This window comes from Emydura macquarii, unplaced genomic scaffold (assembly GCF_026122565.2).
Source record: "Emydura macquarii macquarii isolate MOO-44397 ecotype Brisbane River unplaced genomic scaffold, CSIRO-AGI_Emac_v2 contig_2897, whole genome shotgun sequence".
NCBI lineage: Eukaryota > Metazoa > Chordata > Testudines > Chelidae > Emydura > Emydura macquarii.
Window position 1 is genome coordinate 18827066 of NW_027133034.1, and position 24168 is coordinate 18851233.

Sequence of the window (24168 nt, forward strand, 5' to 3'; positions counted from 1 at the left end):
GGAGACAGACGCGCTGCCTCGCTGGCTGCAGCAAGGGGCTGAACCACGCCAGGCTACTGCCGCAGGTAACCCCCTTGCGGCCCCGGCGACCCACCTCTAAGGCCTGGGTTGGGCCTCCGGGCCCTCTGGACTGGCCGAGGTCTCCAGGCCCGAGGCGCTGGGCCCAGCCTCAGGCCCGCCGCGGCTGGGACGAACCCCCTGAACCGGAGAGCTGGAGTTCCGCCCAGAAGCCGGTCCGGACCTGGATGAGCTGCCAGACGCCCAACCCCTGGAGGCAGGAACCGACCTGGAGGAGTTGCCGAAGGCTGAACTGTACCCCCAGCCCTGCGATCTGGAGGAGCTGCCCCTCGCTGAGGAGCTTCCCAACCTACCCCCCGTGGACGCAGAAGGACTGACTGGCCTACCCCGTGCGGTGTACCCCGACGACCCAGAGGACCCAACGGACATAGGTACCGGGGAACCCGGGGAGGAAGAAGCCCAGGTACAGCCAGAGGCATGGCTGTACTAGGGGTAACGCCCAGTCGGCGTGTTGCGGCAGGAGCCCCGCCGATTGAGTGGCAACACCCGTGCCACTGCTAGGGCCCTGGGCTGGGACGCAGTGGAGTTGGGTGGGCCTGCGTCCCCCTCCCCTCCCCCCTGATCCTTGTCGATCCCCAAAAGGGAAATAGCCTTTACCGCCCGCTAAACTCGAGCCCACTGCTCATTGCTCGCCCGCCCTGCCTGGGGGCCGGGGCGAAAGACTCCTTGCTCGCCCGCCCTGCCTGGGGGCCGGGGCGAAAGACTCCTTGCTCGCCCGCCCTGCCTGGGGGCCGGGGCGAAAGACTCCTTGCTCGCCCGCCCTGCCTGGGGGCCGGGGCGAAAGACTCCTTGCTCGCCCGCCCTGCCTGGGGGCCGGGGCGAAAGACTCCTTGCTCGCCCGCCCTGCCTGGGGGCCGGGGCGAAAGACTCCTTGCTCGCCCGCCCTGCCTGGGGGCCGGGGCGAAAGACTAAAAGAATACCATTCCCCTGTTGTGTAGGAAGGCGCAGTGGCCTTCCTCTGAGCCTGGGCCCGCGGAAGGGCCGCCAGGACTGGACCGGGCAGGAGCCCGTCTTACAGTGGAGATGGGCTTCCTGGGTGTTGGTAAACTTCAGCAGAGGGTTACCCCCTGAACAGACTATATGTGCACAGGGATGCTCCAAGAATCCTCCGTGGATCTCTCCAGGAAACTTTCATGTAGGTACTCTGCAATCCTTTGCAGAAGGTTTCTGGGGAGGGCAGCCTTATTTCTTCCACCACGGTAGGACACTTTTCTTCGCTACTCCGCTATTAAATCAGCAGGCATCATTGCGGAACACAGCATAGCAGCTAGGCCTGTACCCTGATGCTTGCAGGAAATCTTCCATTTCTGCCTGCGTTACCCCCAGGAGACTGATATCACACATGGTCACCTAGGGAAGATGGCACAAGTTTACAGTGCCTGACCAATATAGTCACTGCATGTTATTCCTCTGCTGTGTACGGTGTTTCTGGGCCCTGACACAGACAATTCCTAGTCATGATATTGTTGGCATGGGCATTACGGGTCCAGGAACTGGTGCCCCTTTTTTCTCCAGCAACACTTCACCCACACCCTCCTCCAATCCCTTTTGACCACATCCTCCCAAACTGGTCTTTAGGATAGTAAAGGGGAGCCCAATGATCCTTCTCCTTGGTTATGTGTGGATTGGGGAATTTAGTGCTATATAGACTTCCTTGTAATGGATGCAAGGGCCCATTACTTACTATGTCTGGGTAGCGATAGGTACAGATTGGTATGCAGGTCTGGCTTTGCCTTGTGAATATGAAATGGAGTTCTTTTTACATTGTAACATTTCTTTTACTCCATGGGGTCAGCTAATTATGGCAACTTGGTGCTTTGCTTGCCTCACAGTGGACACCTCGGCTTCTCCCCATCTTCTACTCTCTCAGAGCGCCTTTCCCAGTTTAGGAAGTAGAAAAAAAAAAACTCAGGATGACATGTTCAACAAACTAATGAATGTCTCTGTGGCTGATGACACAGAGCTCAGAGCCTGGAGGATGTCCTTGTCAGAAAAACTAAACATGGACATGGAACACAGAAAATCAGCACAGGATCAGGAGTGTGCAATGCAACAGATGTTGTTGCGTATTATGAGGGATCAGTCTTCCATGCTGAGGCGTCTGGTATAACTCCAGGAAGAGCAGCGGCAGAACAGACTCCCTCTGCAAAACGTTCAGCCAACAAGCTGTTTCCCAGCCCCCACCCCAAGCGCTCTAGGAGGAGTACTGCACCTTGCTCAACCGTGCTGCACTCCATGCTGGTGAAGGTGAGCAGAAAGAGATAATGGCCTCTTTAAGAACTAGGAATGTGCGCGATTTGCTGTTTGCACAGTTGCTTGGGCAGCCTTATGAGACTGTTAAATTATCTTTCTTTCCACCCATTGTGACTGAGCACCAATAAAACTTTACTGCTTTAAAAATCATTTCTCTTTATTCATGGAGAGCTTGGGGACTGTCGTTGGGGAAAGAAGGGGAGGGGGCCAATGGTGCGAGGGATGGGAACAGAAGGCACAGCACTGACAGACGTACGTTACTGCTGTTCATTCCAAAAATGGGTTTTCAATGCTTCCCTGAGGCGCAGTGCTCCGCAGTTGGCTCTTAGCATATCACTCGAATCTGGTCACTCAAAATTAGCGGCCAGCCTATCAGCCTCTATGACCCAACCCTGGTGGAACATTTTCCCCTTTTGTTTCACAAACATTATGGAACACACAGCAGGCAGAGATCACAGTTGGGATGTTGCGTTCACTGAGGTCTAACCTAGTGAGCAAGCTGTGCCATCTTGCCTTTAATTGGGCAATTGCACATTCCACCACCATTCTGCACTTGTTGAGCCTATTATTGAAACGCTCCTTCTTGCTGTCCAGGTGCCTGGTCTATGGCTTCATTAGCCAGGGGAGCAAGGGGTAGGTAGGATCCCCCAGGCATTTCAACATCACCAATATTTATTTTTTGGTCAGGAAAGAAAGTGCCCGCCTGCATCTTTTTGAACAGAACTGAGTTCCTGAAGATGCGCGCATCATGCAACTTTCCAGACCACCCCACACTGATGTCGGTGAAACGTCCCCTGTGATCCACAAGGGCCTGCAACACCACTGAGAAGTATCCCTTCTGGTTTATGTACTCTGTGGCAAGGTAGTCCGGTGCTAAGATATGTGTGCCATCTGTTGCCCCCACTCCCCACAGTTTGGGAACCCCATTGCGGCAAACACATCCACTATGTCCTGCATGTTTCCCAAAGTTACTACCCTTCTTAGCAGAAGTTTATTAATGGCCTGGCACACTTGCATTACAGCAGCTCCCATGGTGGATTTACCGACTCCGAATTGATTCCCAACTTACCGGTAGTGGCCTGGGGCTGCTAGCTTCACAGAGCGATAGCCACTCTCTTCTCCACTGTCAGAGCAATTCTCAAGCGAGAATTTGTGCTTCAGGGCTGGGGACAGCTCTGCACGAAGTTAAGTGAAAGTGGCCTTTTGCATACGAAAGTTCTGCAGCCACTGATCATCATCCCACACCTTCATAAAGATGCGATCCCACCAGACAGTGCTTGTTTCCCGGGACCAGAAGTGATGTTCCACTGACTGCAGATGCTGCGTGACAGCCTGCAGCAAAAGGGAATTGTTTCATTCTATGGCTTGTAGCAGGGTGGCCTCAGTAACATCGCAATTTTCCGTGCTGCAGCTCCTTTCTCGGCCTTGAAAGTACTGCATGAGAAGTTGTGAGGTGTTTATGATGCTCACAATGATAGTGCAGAGTTGAGCAGGCTCCATGCCTCTCCGGCAATGGCATGCGCGTGGCAGAGAGTGAAGGGTTTGAAAAAATGGTGTGAAAAGGCTATCGTCTGTTTGTTTGGACTGGGACAAGAAGGGGGGAAGGGGAAGGAGTACGTTGCATCATGGGAGGACAACAACTTTCCCAAAAGCTTCTGCGTCTAGTTGAACTGTGGTATAGCTACCCTCGGGGCACTGCTTTGATTGTCGACCCAAGCGCGACTAATGGGGACGCAATACCCTGACGCTATGAGCATGGTGTGATCACGCTCCTGCGACTTCTAAAATTTGGTGGGTGAAAGTTAATTTAAAATAAATCAACTTCACTCCACAGTGTAGATGTACCCTGAGTCGGTAAACAGGGAAGTCTACAGATTTCTCCCCACAGAAATCTTGTTGCTTTTTTTCTCTTTTTGGGCAGGCTACAGTTCTCAGGCCTCTGAGAACCAGTACCTTTCAGGCCTACAAGAATCATCGTCTGTTTGTTAGAATGGTTAAACTCCTCTTTTCTGTTTGTCTATTCCCTTCATGATTATTCCTTCATGTTGAGTTTGGGCAGGCTTGTCTTTACTTCCATTTCCATACTGTCTTTGCAGCATCTACTCCAGTTTAGGGATGAGCATTCCATTCCTTGGTTCACTTTGCGTTACTCTGAATGCTGTTGCAAGGGTTGATCACTGCTTGCCAGAATTTGGCTTTATAATAATAATTTTGGGGATCCTATCTCATGTACACTTTTGATCTAAAATGCTGCTTTCAATAGCCAAGATATTAAACGGCTTCTACTTTTTCCATAATGTTCTAAATCTATGTTGCATTGCCATATATGAGAGGACATTGGGAGAGTATTTAATTTGTTTCATCTTTTCATATCTTGCAACATAAAATCTAGAAGAAAATGAAAATGAGAGAAAAAACTTTTTGTTAGGTTGAAATTAGGTCATAAAATTATCTCTAAGGTAAGTGAACGATCATACTTCAATACATATTTTAAAACATTCCAACTGACACATCATATATCTATGTCTCACATAGCAGTGCATTGCCCAAAAAGTTCAGTGCTTCTAAGTATTTGTACAATTCCATTTTAATCTGGAATATCTACAATAAATGGAAAGTTAAGAACGGCCTTCCAATTTAACTAAAAACATCTGAGAATAATAAAATGTAACAATGCAAGAGCCATTTTCCAGTATCAAAATTCTATCATTTGAAACTTGAAAATGTTTTCTTTTCTGAGAAACAACTTTTTTCTGACCTTTTGGCAGACTGAAAGATTAGTATCCCAAAAAGAAATAATGCTGTTAAATCTTATACCATTCAATTTTCGGAACCAATTCTGCATTCCTTATGCAGGTAAAGATCCAATGATTTTTTATTTCTGTATGAAAAAAATATTGCGTTTTAAAGCACTTATTAAAAGAAAAAGTTCAAGCTTCATTTCAGAACTATAATACGTTATACAAATTTCTCAGCTGATGAAATTTAATTGTCTATTTACTTTTCCTTTAAATGTTAAGTTCTTTGAAGTTTTGTAGAGCAGCAATTTGTGTTCATACATTTTTTCTAAGTGCCCGCATATTAATCAGCCTCTTTTTATATCCTTTTTGTAAGAACATATCTTGCTGTGCAACTTTGTAGCATTGTGGTGGGGTAAAGCTCCATAATGCCACCATAGCCCTGCCACTGGAAGCTTGTCTCACTGAAAGTATCCTGGTGTGGCTGAGAGCTGCTTTAGTTGCTCCAATGCTACTCCACATCCCATCTCCTGAGCAGGGGTTGTGTCTGGGATGGAGGAAGCGGCATGGCCATGACATCCCTAACAGTGCTGGCAACAGGGCCCAAGCATAATTTTTTCAGGCCCAGTACAAACTTGTAACACGGGCCCCCTCCCACACACATACCACAATCCCTCATCCCATACATACAATCTCATAAGCCATGAAAAATGTTTGAATTCTGAAATTACTGTTACGTATTCTACATTTCTGAAAAATACCACCTCCCCTTTGCTATTTTTGTTTAACATAACACCCAGTCTGAGAGTCCTACAAGTTTGCTGACTATTTTTGTAACTTTTTGGTCATAATAAAGGTATTATATCCTGTCAATGTCTTGGTTTTTTATTCAAAGGGACCAATGTGACTGCAAACATTTTATAATTAGGCTAATTAACTTTAAAGCTTTTTTTTTTCTGGCCTTTTTCATTGCAAAATCATGAATTAGCCCCTCAAAGTCAATTTCTCTTGCAAGTTCACACTCAATAGACAAGATAGCTAGGTGGCTTAACCTTTCTTGCCCCATTGTAGAATGCCTGCAGTTTTTGTTGAGTGCTAGCTTGCTGAAACTTCTTTCAGCTTCTGCCACAGCCACTGGCAGTGTGTGAAAAAAAGTGATGCATGTTCTGACAGCTTTTCTTTGTCATCAATTGCCAGTGCCACAAACACAATCTCTATATTGAAATCATATTCATCTTGATTTTGTTCATCTGCTTCCCTAGTTAGTATATTGCCTGACCACAGAAAGGCCTTGTCTGATTTGAAAAACTAGGACAGATTGGTGTCCTATAACTTCTTTTAGTTCTCTTCCTTTTATCTCCTTATGTTTCTGGCTGCCTGATTTGTATTTATAGCTACCACCAGACATGGCAGTATGGGGTGTATGTGTGACTGTGAGCGAATTAGACACTTACTCACATATATTTTGGGCCTGCAAATCCTAACAGAAGAAGCAGCAGCACTGGCTCTCACTGTCTTATAGTGCTTTGCTTTGCCCCTCCCACCAGCTGTCCCACCCTCCTGCCTACGCAGAAGGAACTCTGGGATTGGTAGTTCTTGATCTTGATATGATACACCATCACAGAGAGGAGCACAAATCTCTTTGTCTCTCAGTCTCAAACTATAAGTCCTAGTTTAACTGCACAAGCACACACACTCTATTCTAGAGAAGGGCTTGGGCTGGGCCAAGAGGCCCAGCAACTCACTGTTCAGAATGTTGCTTGAGACTGCTCGAACATTGCTTCTGATTGGCTTCAGCAAATCTCACAAGATCTGGACAATAGATACAGGGAAATAAGTTTCTATAAATATTCTCAGGCATTATCTACAATTCAGCCTCAATTTTTTTCTCCTGGTAATGGGGACACCCAGGGCTTCTGAGCCCCGGTAAAGCCCCTGGCTGGATCCCCAACTGCTGGCTCCTTATGACAAGTGGCTTTCACCCCCCATTGGCCTGATCCCAGCTAACCCTAGGATCAGGGGTGATGTAAAGCCACCTCTCTCTCTCTCTCTCTCTCTCTCTCTCTCTCACTCTCATCAAGGTGTGTCAATGCAACTCAGACATAGCCCAGGATTGGGCCCATTCTGTTATATGCGTTTGCTTAAATGATAGTTCAGTCAACATCTATTTGCAGAATTGATATGAACAGTGTAAGTTCACTGAAAAAGTCTTACAATGTATAGTAAAATAAAGGCCATTGAAAACTAGAGATCTTCTCGTTTAGTCACTTGATTGAGTAAATATACTTTAAATTTACTGGCCAGACAGCCCTTTTTAATTTAATTATTTGAGCTTTGCAGTTTTTAAATTAAAAGGCCGGTTCTCTGCTTGTGTAATATAGTTCAAGAGAGTTTAGCCCATTAAAAGCGGCAGGGAATTTGGTCTACAAGAGGTTATTCTCCAAAGTGAGCTTCTGTTTATTCATGTATATTTTTACAAGTGTATTTCATATACCCACCCCCAGCCAGCTATCTGGGGCAATTTTCTTCTTGTTTAAGTATATTTGCCTATAATTATAATAAAACTGAATCATGATACCATGAGCACAATATCTTTAGTGCTACATACATATTTGCATAAAAAATGTGTGAAAACTGTAGTAAGTACCTATAGTTATAAAACATTCATATACTGCCATAAGTTCCCATGATGCTTTAAAAACACAGATAAGCCATGTTTCCGGCCCCAAAGAGCTTACATTTTGAAAAAGAAGATAAACACAATAAAAGACACAAATGAACAAATCAGGAGAGGAAGGATGTGGGGTTTACTGAGAGAGAGAATGAGAAGACTAAGAACAGAAATCTTGGACAAAATCTAAATTTATTTAAGTTCTATGGAAAGATTCCTATTTACTACAGTGGAGTTAGATCAAACCTCCTGTGAAATAGTAATGGGAGAGGGGAAGGAAAGAGCCTTTGGATATGAGAGGTATAGTTTCACTTTTGTGTTGGTTCATAATAGAACTTTATATCCCCTTTAAAAATACTGATAGATACGAATCTTTAAACATGTTTAGGCTGCTGTTCTTCTAAGTTGCTGTTCTAAATGAATGAGTCAGTCCTTGACTGTCAGCAGTGCCTGATTCTATTACCAAGTTGTAAACTGGAATTGGCAAAAATAGAGCCAACAGAGTTAAGTGTGTGTGTGTGTGTGTGTGTGTGTGTGTGTGTGTGTGCATCTTCTGATGTGTTTGAGTCTGAGTGAAGAATCACTTTATGCTCTATAGTCTTTATTTTATCAACTAATACTGAAAATAATTGTAGCGGACTTTGGACCATCATTGGCAAATCAAGATAATTGTAAAGCTGAAATTGTCTTTTAGTAGAAGGGGTGCTTCTGTGGAAAAGTGACTCAAAGAATTCAAACATAGTACTGTATTAGTAGTCTGCTGATTGGAATTTCAAATAATGTAGCAAAGGCTAACTTTTAAACTTTGGGTATGATTAGGAATTCCAGTTCCGCTTTTCCTTAAACTGGTAGCAAATTTCTTTTAATCTGCAATGTTTCATTGTCTGCCTAACATTAAAAAATTATTCTGCCAGATTTTGGAACAGATATGGTAGAATTAGAGTTAGAGCTGTTAGTGATAAGAAGAGATGAAGCAGGTTGTCTACTTCTTTAATGAGAGTTTTGTTGCCAGAGCAGTTGAGCATTCAGTTGCATTGGTAGCATTAATTACATGGTAGTCCTAGGAGTTTTCAGGGGCTGTAGTTCTTGTGTTGATGTAATTTGATTATTCTTTAATATTTGGTATACCAGCTATTGCCAAAAAGCATGTCGAAGACATGCCACGAACATATGGTTGACAATGTTGTTAATATCATTGCAGAATCTTCAGGCACAGCCATTGCTCAGAAGAAATTTACATTCTTTTCATGAGAAGCCAGAGAATAAAAATTAAAATGTAGGGCTTTGAAAGTTACTAGCCTCCTGTTTTCTTTTGAAATATTGGACAAGTGGCTGAACATTTGAAAGAGAGGCAAAAATGGAAAAATTATGAGAACTATTTAATAATGTAAGTTTGAGGAGGGCTTTAAAGTGAGAACATAATCTTGGAAATCTGAATGTGAAAACTGATAAATGAGATTTTTCTTGTTTTTCTTATCCCTCTTAAAGGGATACTGTCATTCATGTTAGGGCCAAATTGCGTGCATGTGTGTGTTAACAAATAAAAGCAGTTCTTATTAATACAGTTTTAATAATAATTTTGGGCCATGTTGTTCCCTTGTGCAGAAGAATCTGGGGCGGGGGACACAAGAAACTAACTATGAAGTTCCACTGAATTTTTACAGTGGGGCCAAGGCATGGTATTCAGTCCCCAGAACCTGCAGATCTCTCACTGAACTTTGTCTCCTGGCCTCCTTCCATGCTCTCTTATTCACCTTGTGGAATCTAACCTGCTAGCAGCTGCCCTCAGGTACCCCCTTAAAGGGGAGATTTCACAGTACGGCAGGGGCTCTGGGAAATTAGTGGATACAAGCTTTAGCCGTATTAACTTTTAAGTCTGTTCCCCACTAGTTTCTGATGAGGATGAAATATGTAGTGCATCTGTCCCACACTGCCATGACTTGATCCTTCTTCCTAGCCCCATTTGAGCACCTTCCATAGGGTCCATGGAGAGGGGGATGTAATGTTGCTGCTCTTTTCTCCTTGCAAGAGAAATGAGGTCCCTCTCTGTGTGCAGATTCCCAGGGAATGATTGGAGCCCATTTAAAAGAGGTTTTTGGGGCTCAGTCCTGTGTTGCTTAATCTGACCAAAGTCCCAGTGAAGCTACTGAGAATTTTGCTTTAGTAGAGAATGCAGATTATGGGCCAGAAAGGGAAACTGACAAGTACAACATAGGTAGATACAAAGTGAAAATGATTAGATTGGTTTTTTTTTTTAATGCTGAATTTGGAAAAAAAAAAAAGTGTGATGTGACTTATACATGACAAAAAAATTATATTGGATTTTAAAATGTCTTTCAGTTTTATTAATTTTCAGTGAGCAGTAATGTAGGGAATTAAATATTTGTCTCTTTAATTTATTATTTTAACTGTACCTCACTTTAAATTGAAGTTTAATCAGGAGATTAAATGTTCTTTAAATTTGATCCATTTTAAATTCTGGAATATAAGAATGTCTCTTCCATAACCATTAGCTGGGCTGTATTTAGAAAGCTATCATTAATAACTAGCATTTTGTAGAAAAGAACTGGCCAGATATCTGTCTTAGCATGTAGTGAGATTGAACACATCACCTGTGGGGCAAAAGCAGATCAGTAGCATATTGCTGTGAAGCTTGGAAAAGACTGGATTTTAGAAGGAAATCTGGTTTCCTCCACTTCAAAAAGTAATAGGTTAGGGTAATGCAAAGGTGACATGTTGGTTCTTCATAGACAGCAGTGCTGAATTCAGTAAATTGTATATCCTTTTACCTTCTGTCCTTCCTGGTTATTATCAACAGTGGTCCTAGCAGGGCCCCCACATGGGGGGGAGGGGGAAAGGTACACTTTACCAGCCCCCGGTGACCTTGAGGCTGGCCTAGGCTGCAACCCCCTTCACCATGAGGAAGAAAATTTTCATGGCTCATGAGATTGTATGTATGGGATGAGGGATTGCAATGTGTGTGGGAGGGGTCCAGTGTTATATGTTTGTACTGGGCCCAGAAAAATTATGCTTGGGCCCTAGGTCCTAGAGTCCCCCTGAAGACTTTTCATGAGCTTAATCCAGTGGTTGTCAACCTATTTACCATTATGGGTCGCGTATGCAACTTTCTGTGTGTTATGTGGGCAGCATCCACACAATATATATACTACCTATCTGGCCCTGAGGATGTCACATGGGACACAACTGTGTGCTGATTGGATGGCAAGCGGTCTGTGGGCTGCAGGTTGAGAACCACTGGCCTAATTGATACATGCTAGTAGATTCTGTTGGGTACTGTTATAGCACTGAGGCTAATGATTGCCAAAGAAGGAAAACGTCCTTATTCCTGTTTGCAGAAAGGGTGTTGTGAATATAAACAGTGACTGCTGTTTCTAGTGAACTATCCACTGAAACCAACAGAACGTCAGGATAAGCCAGGTATGGTAGGCATTTTGGGGAATGTTCCTCATCCAGCTAGAGGTGACGTTTTGGCAGCTGTGAGATGGTTAAATTCCTCTTTTTGTCGGGGAAAAGAAAGTTTGACAGAGTGCAACTTTTATAGGGTTTCTAATTTGTTTTTTAAACATTGTTATGTTTTCTCTAGATTGAGCAGGGTTTACTATTGACATAACAAGTTTTTATCTTTTTTTAAAAGCTGGATGAATTTTGAAGGAATTCTCACATTGGTTAGAGCTGGGCATAGAGTGGCAAGACACTTGCTAATTCACCTCAGTCCTAACCCACGATACCTGTGATATTTTGGTGTTATGCCTTACTTGAATAGAGGCTCCCATTGATGCCTAACGGTGCCAAACTGCATGCTGACAGATATGGCCAAATAGGGACTCAGATGTAACCATGAAACTCCAGTTTTCACTTTTGACCTAGCAAGGATTTGAATACAGGTCACCAGTGGTAAAAAGCATGAACATTGGCCTGGTTTTGCAGAGGCTGTGTTTTGCGAAGCAGTATCTTATTTTCTTAGGGGGCAAATCTTGGATTGTGAACCATGCTTGAGTACAGGTTTTGTGCAGGATCAGCAGGGGTTGGGAGATGGAGGAATCCATTGTCATGGAGTAGCAGCAGGGCAACCGTGTAGTTGTTACTGCAGTGAGGGTTACAGTGGATTACGTTGCTGCTATCTCCCACCTCTGCAGTGTGATTTAATTGGTAGCCGGGTACACCCCCTCAGTGGAGCTGATCTGGATTTATTCAGGTGTAGCACTGACCCAAGTGACTTTATAGATTTTTTGGCAGAAATTTATCTGAATACACTGGTGGAATGTTTCCTTTCCAATATGCAGAAAAGAAATGGTGATAAAAGATATAGCTTATTTGGGAAATAATATAGCTTGGTGCTATATTATCTCTTCTGATGAGACCGCCATAATATGGATCCCCATTAAAGGAAGGTCTGGGACAGCTGTAGCCAGGGAGATTCCTTGATGTTGTAGTTTTGCTTCCAGGGACAGCTGGGGACCATTGGGAGCCAGATCCAATGCAGAGGTACAGAATCTGTGCAAATTACCTCGGCCTTCCTCTGATTTCTTGGTATCCTGGCATGCCACACAGACTATTCTATGGACAGGGAGCCCTCACCTCCCAAATGGAATGTTGTTTTCATTATATGTGTATTGAATAGTGCCTAGGATTCCCATTGTGGGCCAGAACTACAATGTGCTAGGCACTGTACAAACACAGAACAAAAAAAACCAGTCCCTGGCCCAGGGAGTTGACAGCCTAAGTTTAAGACAAGAGATAATAAGTGGACACACACAGACGATGGGGGAGCACAAGGAAACCCACAGCATTCATCAGCTTGATAGGCAGTGGTCTCCACATGCCAGATCCCTAATCTTAGAATGATAGGTAGGAACTGCTGCATAGGGGAACTTTGCAAAGATTTTCTTGCTCTATTTCCTCTTCTGCTGTGGGGGAGAGGGTTGATAATCATACCCACAGCTTGTTTTACAACTTTTGATACACGTTTTCTTGTGCTAGCTTGTCAATTCAGTGCTCACTCAGTTTATCTTGACTATAATGCAAGATCTAATTTAAACATACATTTTATAGGAACAATTATAAAATGATAGCAGGAGAAGGATGAAGCATGTAAACTAAAAAAAAAAAAAAAAAATTAAAATTCTTGCTGGAGCCAAGATTTAGAAAACATTCTTTCCCAAGGATAGAGACTTTTATTGCAAGAATGAAGCACTCTACTCTTTCTTTTATGATACTGCAGTTCCATATGGCAAAAGCTTTTTTCAAAGCAGTATTTTCTTCCCTTTATTTCATCATTTGTGATTTTTTTAGTTGCTCTCAGAAGCAAATATTTTTTCATTTCTCTGCTTTGTGTTCAGAAGAAGTTATATATATCGTTATACTTTATATATTTTAAATTAGTTTTATATGAAAAAATTTAGAAGGGTGTATTTTGTTCCAATACTGAACCAAGCTCAAACTAATAAATGCAACAAAATTTTATTTTTTTTGACACCGTGCCAAAGTTTTCCTTGTGTCTAGGTGTTTAGGAATTAATTATTTTGAATTAAAAAAAAAAAAGTGCTTCTGATCTGCAAATGATATTTTGAAACTTGTAATATCCTTTGTCTACTTAAAGCTGACATAATATCAATTATATTAAAATGCGTGTGCAAACCCTGGAATGTTATTTTTGGAAAACAGTTACCTTCGTAGTTCCACCCAAAAGAAAATGAGAATGTGCTTAGAATGAACGTGACAGCAGTGCGAAATTCTGTTAAAATCTATAAAGCCCACATGTACTGCTGCATTAAACATGTTTTTTCTTTAATTTAAAGTTTTCTCCCCTGTGTTTTAATTGCAGTGTGTACATTAAATTTCCCAATCAATCACAGACAACCATTAGTATGATGGAAAGTATTGCATCACAGAATTCAGTTATAAACTGTCATGTGGGATTGTTAGACTGGTAGTAAACCTAAGCTGGAAAATGAGTTGTCAGCTGTATGGAGGAGTATATGCCTTTGAAATAGATTTGTTATATACTTAAAAACTTTTCAGTTGGTTTAGCCTTTTTAGATATTACATATCAAAATAAAACATTGAGGACCTTTGTTTCAAATAATATTATACAGAACTCAAGTGATTTTTCTGGACTTACCTGAGTTTTTTCAATGTTCAAAATGTTTTAAAATACTTTGTATTAATAAGTATGTCTTTTATCTGATCACAAACTTCATTGCAATGAATGTTTAATTAAGAATTTAGCATGTGGAATTACTGAAAATCAGCAAGCCCTAAAAAAGCAGACTTGATATTCAAGCTTTGGTTTATATGAAGTTCTTTGTCTAAATAGCTGTACTGCCCAGAGACTATTTTTTCAAGAGAAATTAATGGCCCTGTCAATTTTTTCTTTTTCCGAGAGACTAGCTCTTATTTTCAGCCAACAATCTTTTTCTCCCCAATTTGTTGGATGTCACCTTTTAAAAAAAATGCTTTTTATTTATATCAGGCCGAAATCAGTACAATCCATCTACTTTCTTGTTCTAAACCTTTGAAACCTCTCTCATGACAATTGTTCAATGTTCACAGCAGCTGTCTTACTGCAAAATTTCCCGCCATATTAGAGTAATTAAAATATTTAAGGGAAAAACAATTTTAGATAGTCTTTAGTAAAGTAAACATTGTTCCTTTGTAATGTTTAAATTATGTTTTTGTCTACTGCAGTTTGTGATCTGCAGCTGGTGAAGTAAGGCTGTACATGAAGGAGAATATTTGCATAGGTATACATTTCAGATTCATGGCATAAACTCAGCTACAAATGTATATCATCAACCCGTTCTATCATGCTCAGATAAAAAATTAAGCAAGGTGAGGCCCAGTTTCCCCTATCTTTAATATGAACAAAGTGTCTAGTAAAGTTGTCAACCATCTCCAAATCCTTCTGACAGTCCCAATTTCTGGTGGTATGTTCCTTGTCCTGCTGATCTTGCTTGCAGCGCGGTTGAGTTCTGAATTTTTTTCACGTGTTGTGATGTTATGACGTTGCAGGATGATGGAACACAATGTTGTTGTGCAATACATATCACAATGGGGTTAAATTCACCCCTGGCAAAGAGGCCATGCAAATCCCTGTCTATTTGAAAATCCCTTTTTGTATTCTTGAGCCGGTGTTTCATGTGTAGGCAGGTAACTGTACAGAGACCTCTGCCCCCTTGGCTTCCATGGAGCTAGGTTAGACACTGGCTCCATTTGTTAAGATAGGGAGGAGTGTTTGGGCAGGCTGTGGAATGGGGGCAACTGCATCCCATGTAGCATTTACTGTAGGGCAGCAACAGCTACTTCAGCACATAACAACAGCCAGGTGGAGTCTGCATCCTACAGCCTCCTCACAGTATTTTCTCTGCCTAAGGATGGATTTCATCCTTCCACTCTGCCAGTATGGATTTAATACCCAACTCCCAACACAGTGCCCTTACACAAAGCCTTGTACCTGGACTCTGTGAGGGGAATGAATTTCACCCGGTGTGATTACTTGTCCTGTGGAATAAAATAGGTGTGAGCCCTAAAGGTGGGCCTTGGGTTCCAGTATAGTGCTCTGCCACCCTTCAGTCCTGTCTAATTTCTGGATGCTCCAAGCATCTATTGGTTATCTAATGGCACTGATTTGTGGCCGTGGGCTCTTGGGAGGTCCTTGGGAGCCTTTGGTATAATTCTGTCTCCAAAATGATGGAAGGGTTGAAATTATTTTCTTGCTCATCCCTGTTGGAGGCCCAGTACAATTTGAGTTGCTTGACCACTGTCCTAAAGGCTTAGCATAGCTTCAGTTGCTTGCTTGGCTATTCTGACCCCTGTAGCATGACATCTCCCAGTTGGCAGAGACTGAATGACCTTATGGATGTCTCAGTTTCTGCATAGCATGGCACATAACAAGACAAAATACAGATATTGTATGCTTGCAGCTGCACATAGATAACAGTGATGGGAACAAGAAGCTATCCTTGAACATCTGGGGTACACTGTTTTATTGCCAAGGGGCATACTTTTACTCTGCCCCTCCTATCACCAGATGTTGTTTTGACAACCCCAGTTATTATGGTGAGAATGAAATGTAGTTAAGGGTGGAAACCCAATGTAGGTATTTAGCATATATGATAATGAGAAAGATAATTCGGTGAAGGTTGTTTATGGAAGGATATAAGTAGTTACCACTTAGACAAAGGGGGGTGCTCCATCAACACCTGACTTGGCGGGAGGTGCTGCCAGTTGGACCAGAGGATCCACTGACTCCCTGGTGGGGCCCCTGAAGAAAGCCGTTCCTGTATACAGCCTTCTGAGTGACTGCTTAGCTCTCCAGGCTTAGTGAGTATGATATATTGTAGTTAATTTTAGGCTTTGTATCTAACTAGTACAGTGTTTCTCAATTAAATTTGGCCACGGAACCCTTTTGAACTCGATAAATAATTGCGGAACCCCCCCAAACTCTTAATAGTATTTTTACATATGGGGCCAAAAAAAAGTCGAAATAAGCAAATTATATACAAACAACTAGATCAGCGTTTCTCTATTAAATATAAATTAAATTACACTTACACTCGATACCCTCTGCCGAAAAATCCAGAACATCTTCCCTTTTTTCGGCGGCACGGAGAACAGCTGCTCGCGAAACCCTAACAGTGTTCCCGCGGAACCCCAGGGTTCCACGGAACACCAATTGAGAAACACTGAACTAGTATATTTATAGAAAACCTTATTGATCTGCAAATCGGGTGTACCGTGTCTCACTGGTATTCACACTATCACAAAGTGTCCAGAACCAACAGTCCCCTCCCTGGTTACCCCTAAATCATGCCTGTCAGATAGGAGTTATCTCTGGGGCTTATTAAAGCCCTTCTGAAGGGCACATTTGGTTTAGATTTGGAATGGAACAATTTGTAACAAATGACAGGATTTTTTTTTAAATCCCTGGGGGTTGGATAATCCCAGAGTCCCTATACAAGGCCTTAATTCCATCTTCATATTGCACAAAATGAACACTAAGTTTAATAACCTTAGTGTATTTTTAGAAATAAAAGTGTAAACATTCCCAGCAAAGCACAGTTAAATACGTTTGTCAAGCCAGGCTACCTCCCTCTTCAGTTATTGTTATGAGAAAGTGATTTTGTTTAAATGAGAAACAAAGGTAGAGAATCTGCAGTCCCTCAGTTCTCATCCATATAGCACAGATAAACCCTGTTTACCAGGGTTTCACAAGCTTAGATCCCAAATCTGCAATCTACTTCACATGGGTGGATCTCTGCTCCCTGGGGCCCGGTTATCATCAATGATCACTCTGTCGATGCTAGGATCTGCCAAAGAAGGGTCAGTTGCAGGATCAGCACCTATGTGGGAACAGCCTTTGTTCAAATATTGTCAGCACATCCTTTCCTAGAGAGAGAGCTCCTCGCTTAGGTGTCCCCTAAATAATTTCTAATGGAGACCATATAAATCCCTGGGGTGTCATTTTTTACTCTTTCACCTCCTCTTCTCTCCCTCCATCTTGCTGAGGTAGGCAGACATTTTTTTGTGGCTGTTGGAGAGGAGCTGACTAGAATTACTGGACAACAGCAATTACACTGGGGAACTCATTGCCATAAGAGGTCATTGTGACTAAGAGCTTAACAAAATTCACAAAGAGATTGGATATTTGTATGGATATCAACATATCCAGAGTTGTCATAATTAATTACAACACATTTTTGAAGGGATATTAAACCTTCTGCTTCAGGACTTAAATCAATCTCTTCCTATTAGAGACCAGGATGAGACCTAATGAGGGGGACAGATTATCCCACATCGGCCTACCGCAGGGTTCTTGCACTTTCCTCTGCTGCATCTAGTACTGGCCACTGTCAGAGACAGGATACTGGGCTAGGTGGACCTCAGTTCTGATGCAGTACAGTGATTCCTATGTTCCTAACCATTAGGACAGACTTTAGCGTCAGGCAGCTTTATTTAAACAACATATAGCATGGAACTGTTTATTTTAAAAATCAAATCTAAAAATTTCAAGAAAAATATCCATACGTCTGTGTATATATAGCCTCATTGGGTATGTCTATACAGTGAAAAAAAACCTGCGGCTGGCCCATGCCAGCTTACTCAGGCTCGCGGGACTCAGGCTCTGGGACCATTTCATTGCCCCACCCTGTACAGTCCTAGAGCCGAGGCTCCAGCCTGAGCCTGGAAGTCTACACAGCAATAAAACAGCCCTGCAGCCCGAGCCCAAATTGGCTAGCGTGGACCAGCTGTGGCTGTCTAGTTGCTATATAGACATACTCATTGAGTTAATGCAGAATGCATACAAAGAACAGGAATGCTGTTGGTGACTTCAAAACAAGTATTTATAAGTACTGTATGCTACTTCCATTTTCTCTATTCTGGTGCTTTCTATGCCAAGAAAAAAGTGGCTCTTTTGTTTTTAAATTTACATTTTATTAATAATTTTAATCATTACAGACGTTTTGTCAGTTTTCAAGTCACAATACATACTGAACTCAGTTTTCTGAGACAAAGAAAACCATGAATAATATACATGCCAGAAGTAAATCACCTTCTCTCACCAGGGCATTTAGACTTTCTAAGCAGCAAATAATTTATAGCATATGTTCCATCAGTGCTTTCTGGCAGAACTGTTCCAGTAGCAACACTGAAAAAGGAACAAATGAAGAAACACCTACTATTAAGACATGAAAACCCACACGGAAAATCTGATTAATGGTTTTATAGACTTTTAGGGCCAAAAGGGACCATTATGATAATTTAGTCTCCTGCATAACATGGCCCATAGAACCTCACCCAGTAATTTCTGTATCAAGCCCATAACTTTTGTTGAGCTACAGCGCATCTTTTAGAACATAGTTTCTCAACCTGTGATACGTGTACCTCTGGGGGTATGCGAGACACAGGCAGGGGGTACGCGGTGAACAAGCCAGTGAAGGGAGGTGGGCAGTAGCCGCTGACTTCTGGGGAAGCCAGGCGGCAGCCACCTGCTTCCCGCCTGGTCCCAACTGAGAGGTAGGCAGCAGGCGCCGGATTCTGGGGGAGGCAGGCGGCAGGTGCCGACTTCCCTCCCTGTTCCACCTCTTAGCTGGGAGGTAGAAGGCAGCCGCCCCAGTCCTGGGAAGCTGGGTGGCCGCCCCCGGCTTTTTTGGGACACTGGACAGCAGCCGCTAGCTTTTTGGGAAGCCAGGCGGCAGCCGCCTGCATCCTGCCCAGTCCCAGCTGCCAGGTGGGAGCCCTGCAGCAGCCTCCTGCACCCTGTGAGCTGGGCTCACAGCTGGGTGGTTGCCACCCGGGCCCCAGTTCTGAGCCAAGAGACAGCCTCCCATGCCCTGGCTTGAAGAATGGGCAGCAGCCATCTGCCGCCTGCCCACATCCCTGGGTCCCAGCCTGCGCAGAAGCCTCCTCCGCCCCAGCTCGCAGCAGATGGCTTTCTCCCACTCCTGGGCTGGCAGTCAGGCGGCAGCCACCTGCAACTTGCCCACGTCAGCTCCCCTCCCCGGCTCAAAGCCCGGTGCCCAGAAAGCCAGGCGGAGAGCCCAGCGACTTGCCCAGTTCTGGAGCCAGGCTCTACCTGCAGGCTTACTTTGCTGTAGTTGAGCAGTGAAATTGACAACTATGACAGCCCCAGATTTTACCAGTATAAAATGTTAAGAGGGGCCCACACCCCTCTAGGGACGGCCATGGGGAGTGCTGCTATCCAGTCTGGTGGGCGCTACTGCCTGCTCGTACTTCACAAGTTCCCACTTGTGTGAGGAGAATACCACGTGACCCTGCCAATGATTGGCTGGCGTTGACCTTTGCTCCTATATGGAGGAAGAGGGGAGGAGGAAGGAAGGAAGGGAGAAACAGCAGGGGATTTTGTGATCTGCCACAGCCACACAGCATTGCAGAATTCAGAATTCTCCTGCTTTATGAGAAATACAGTTGTCCAGCGGTAAAGGGGAAAAAGATTGTATTTCTCAGAGTGGAAAATTGAATGTTGGGGTACTTCTTAAAATTTTCAGAAGTTAGGGGGTACTTACTATTTAAAAGACACTTAGTCCATGATTAAATCATCTTTTGTCCTCCTTTAGGCTATGTTAAGTAGATTGAGCTTTTATAGTCTCTCACTATGTCATGTTTTCCAGACTTCATATCCTTCCTGTAGCTCTTCTCTGAACATTTTCCAATATTTCAACATTCCTTTTGAAGTGTGGGTGCTGGCACTGAACACTTTATTCCAATAATGGTCTCATTAAGGCAGTATTCAAAGGCAATAATACCTGCCTATTCCTAGCTGATATTCCTCTGCTTATGTATCTAAGGATGGTATTCCTGCACTTAGCCACAGAATTGGAGTGGGAGCTCATGTTCAGTTGAATATCTACCATTATCTGTAAGTCCTTTTCAGTGTCACTGAATTGTAGGATGAATTTAATTTTTTCTTTTACATCTGATTAAAAATTTCCTTATTTGCAACTCTGCGGTGGACTTTAGTTAGGGTCATGTCAGAACTGCAGCTGCTGGTGGCCCTAGAGATGCTAGCATGAAACCTAATGCTCATGCCCTAATATTCAGTGATACGGCACACAACAACTTCTTGCTGATAGAGAACTTTCTGGTTATAATAACTCGAGCCCCATAGTGATTTGGGCGTCTCCTCCCATATTACAGCATTAGCTGGGTCACATGCATGTTTCCCACCCCCATGCTATCTGTTTTAACAGGAAATCTCAATATACTGCTCCCCCGATATTATCCTTCCTCTTCTCATCTAATACATGCACACAATCTCTCTGAGCGTTCTGGTCATATTTCTTATCTCCTTCCCCAAACCCCTCCATGGGAATGAACTCTTCCTAGTGATAATGGTTAAGCAGTTTGGGGTAGGTGAGATGATTGACATACTGAACCTTTAAGTTTTTTAGGAGAGAAGGGGGCACTGAATTTACCTGAATAAGCCCCAAGTTTATCATAACTAAATATTAATCTATGCTAGTGTTTGGGGGGCCCAAGACATTCCTAAGGGGAACATAAAGCTTTGCATAGAAAAGCTTGTAATTGTACTTCTGTTCATATTATAGTTGGTCCACATTTTCTGAACAGTTGTTCTGTTTTTCTTTTGATAGCATTTGTATTTTCTCAAAGTAACATGACCATTGACAGTGATTTGAAAGCTAAAAGCAACATTCCATATGATATTCCCCTCAAGCTGCATGACACCTGCACAAACTTTCATGAAGGGAGTGCACAATGGTAACATATGATAGAACCCTTTCCTAATCCTTAGCCTTTAATTAAAATTCAGGCAATATTCACAATGAGTTCATGGTATTTAAATCCCTGATGGGATGTGTGGAATTTGTTCATGTTTCAAATATTAGTCATTCCCATATGAGTCTATAGTGTGACAAGGTCACTGTCTTATCAATCATCAGTGAGATATATAATTTCTGTACATTTTAAGAAAATGCAACAGTGCTCGGTTTGACAGGGAGGAACTTTGAATGTCAGTGAAACTGAAACCGTTGTAGAGCTGATACTCTGTGTTTTGGAGGAGAAGGCAGATTGGGACCTTTTTAATGTATAGCTTCTCCTTTAGATCATGTAGGTATTGTAGCAAAAAATGCTACTCTATGTATTTAAGTATTGAAGAGAAGGTGGGGGAAGCACAAAAGTCTTAATGTTTCAGAATAGAGTATGCACTAGAGAATATTGGATGGAAATCCTCTTACCTCAGAGACTCTTTTTTTTCTTTTCATCCCTTTATATCAAAATAACTTAGCCCCTGATTCTGCATGCTTAACTTTATGCACTGTGAATACACCCACTGAAGTGAATGAGGCTAATCACAATGTGTAAAGTCAACCATGTGCAAAGTCTTTGGAAGATTGATGCCCTAATAAGTTCTATTAAGGATGGAGAGTGAATTTTTGCTTTATGGGCCTGATCCTTGGTGTAAAGAAAACATTGGGCGTAGTCAGCTGGCACCTCCTTGCAGCAGTGTAGCCAAAGGGATGTGCCATGGGAGGAATGTGTATGAACAAATTACTGTTGATCTGCAGTGCTCCTAGACTAGAGGGTTGTCACAAACCAGCATAAATTCCAACAGTCTGGAAGCAGCTCTGATTTACACTGAGTGCTACAAGGATTAAGAGAATACAAGAGTGGCTTTGAGCCACATTTCCTCCACTTCTCAGTCCTGCACTCAGCATACCTCTGCCACTCCTGAGAATCTGTGCCTGTGGTTTTGCTTGTTAAATGTAAGGTCTGATGAAGATCAGTAGTAATATAAAATAATCTCAAAATTAAAGCAGTCTTTTGAATGTGTCATGGCTTAATTTCTAGGAAAATCCAAAATAATACAGGGTAGATATTATTGGGAAATATTCCTATTGGCTATTGCTGTATGAAAAAGTGAACATTCTATCATAAAGGAGGATGCTAGTTGCTAAATTATATATCTGATCATCATATATATATATATATCAAATTCTTATCTACAAATTACAAATATTGTGAAGCCATGGTTATACATTGCAAACAAGTGGGATTTAAAATGAGGGGGTTACACTTTCTTTACTAAATGTTGTATTTCACCAGTTTGATGTCACATCTGCAATTGCATATTTGCAAATGCTTGATTTTTCCAGTAGTTTATCAGCATAGCTTGTTCAGGTTCCATTTTCCCTGTCACTTCTGTTTGAAAATAAATAATAAACTAGTTTGTATTCTGTGAGAAGCATACAGTTAAGTCACTGGCTTGTACTAAGCATTACAGTTGAGATGCTAATTGTGTGACTGTTTCTTGCATGGCCTCATTTGATAGGAAATGAACCCATTGGTGCCATTGGTCTGGATTTTTTTCTAGTCAATTGTAATGAATTTGCTCATCAACAGGAAATCCCAGCTCTCCCAGGAGTTAATAAAATTATTATTTTATGTATTTTTATTTGTAGCCTTTCATATATTACAGTATTAATTTTACATGTAAATGAATTTACATTCATTTGGTCACCTAGAAGCTCAGTTTTGGGGCATTAGCTTCTTTCATCTTCCAACATCTTCCTCAATAATAAACACATAGCTAAAATCTTGTACTGCTTTATTTATTTATCTCTACAAAAATTAGTGCTTCCTGTGGAAGGTTTCCCACTACTTCTGCATGCAAGATCATTATTTAAATGTAATAGTTTCTTTACATTGAGATCTATTGAGGAAAAATGGATTCCGACTACACTATGTGGGGCAGTTGCTGGAAGCAACGTTGTCTTTGCATCAGACATTCCATTTTTCCATTCTTCTTTTCCAGATTATAGAACAGGCCCTTGTTTCACTCAGGTCAACAACCAGATGTGTCAGGGCCAGCTGACGGGTATTGTTTGTACGAAAACCCTTTGTTGTGCAACCATTGGACGTGCATGGGGCCATCCTTGTGAGATGTGTCCTGCACAGCCTCAGCCATGTCGTCGTGGCTTCATTCCTAACATCCGCAATGGAGCATGTCAAGGTAAGCCTTCTGTTTTGGCTGTGTATGGTTACTGCATTGTGAATGTTGTTTAGAAAAGCTCATATCCACCAAAAATCAAATTACTGTGTATCTTTTTCAGTGTTTATTTCATAGATTCCAGGAATCTATGAAATAATAAACATAGAAAAATATTACTGTTATTTGCAAAATTCTAATATTCTACTAATGGTATGGAAAAAAATGAATACAAACCAAAAAAAACCAAAAACCATAATGGGGTAGGGCTGTCTCTCACATCTACCAGCTATGGTATAATGCTAGTTACTCAACCTAAGTCTCTTGCTCTTTCCCTCCACTAAAGTAAAAAATGCCCAGGTACTTTGAGTTCTGTCTAGAAAAAGAAATGACGGCCTCTCTCTTACATTTAAGCAGTTTGCTTTGTAAATTGGAGGTATGGGTCCTAGTTCCTTTCCTTTGCTATTTATTAATTGTTTAATTACTTATTTGCACAACCTTGGAGGCTCATAGATCTTGTAGTTGGGGCCACTGGTGGTGTGTCAATCAGTTTGGGTGCAAAGGCTGAAGACTGCATCGGCAGGTGTGGTACCAGGAACGTTGCTTTGTGAACTGGCAGCAGCTCTCTGTGTATTTGACTAGTAAAGAATGGTCTAAGAACTGGGAGACCTGTCAAACTTGTTGTCTGATGCACCATCACATTCTGCCTTTTCTCTAGCAATCCGTGACTGATCATTCCACTCTGATATGACCTCACATATATGATGGATGAAGGCAGACATATCAAAAAGGTTTTTCTATCTTGCCCCGCTCTCTGTCTTCCTTTTGATTGAATTCTTAAACTGCATGTAGAATGAAATGGTTAAGGATGGTAGTAATTCCAAATGAATTAGGAGGTTACTTCCTTTCTGTTGCATAGGTTGTGTTAGTTGCAGATT

General features: G+C 42.4%; 1 protein-coding gene across 2 annotated transcripts in view; it reads left to right on the forward strand.

The window, feature by feature from the left end:
• The window catches only part of FBN2 (fibrillin 2), a 277388-nt gene that overhangs the window by 28725 nt on the left and 224495 nt on the right, over positions 1-24168 (forward strand). The window contains exon 6 of one of the 2 annotated variants that reach the window (XM_067569251.1): positions 23057-23254. The exons of the other annotated variant lie outside the window; for it this stretch is intronic. Coding sequence (XP_067425352.1) covers positions 23057-23254 — 198 coding nt within the window. The remainder of the gene's footprint in view (positions 1-23056; positions 23255-24168) is intronic. 2 annotated transcript variants of the gene reach the window in all.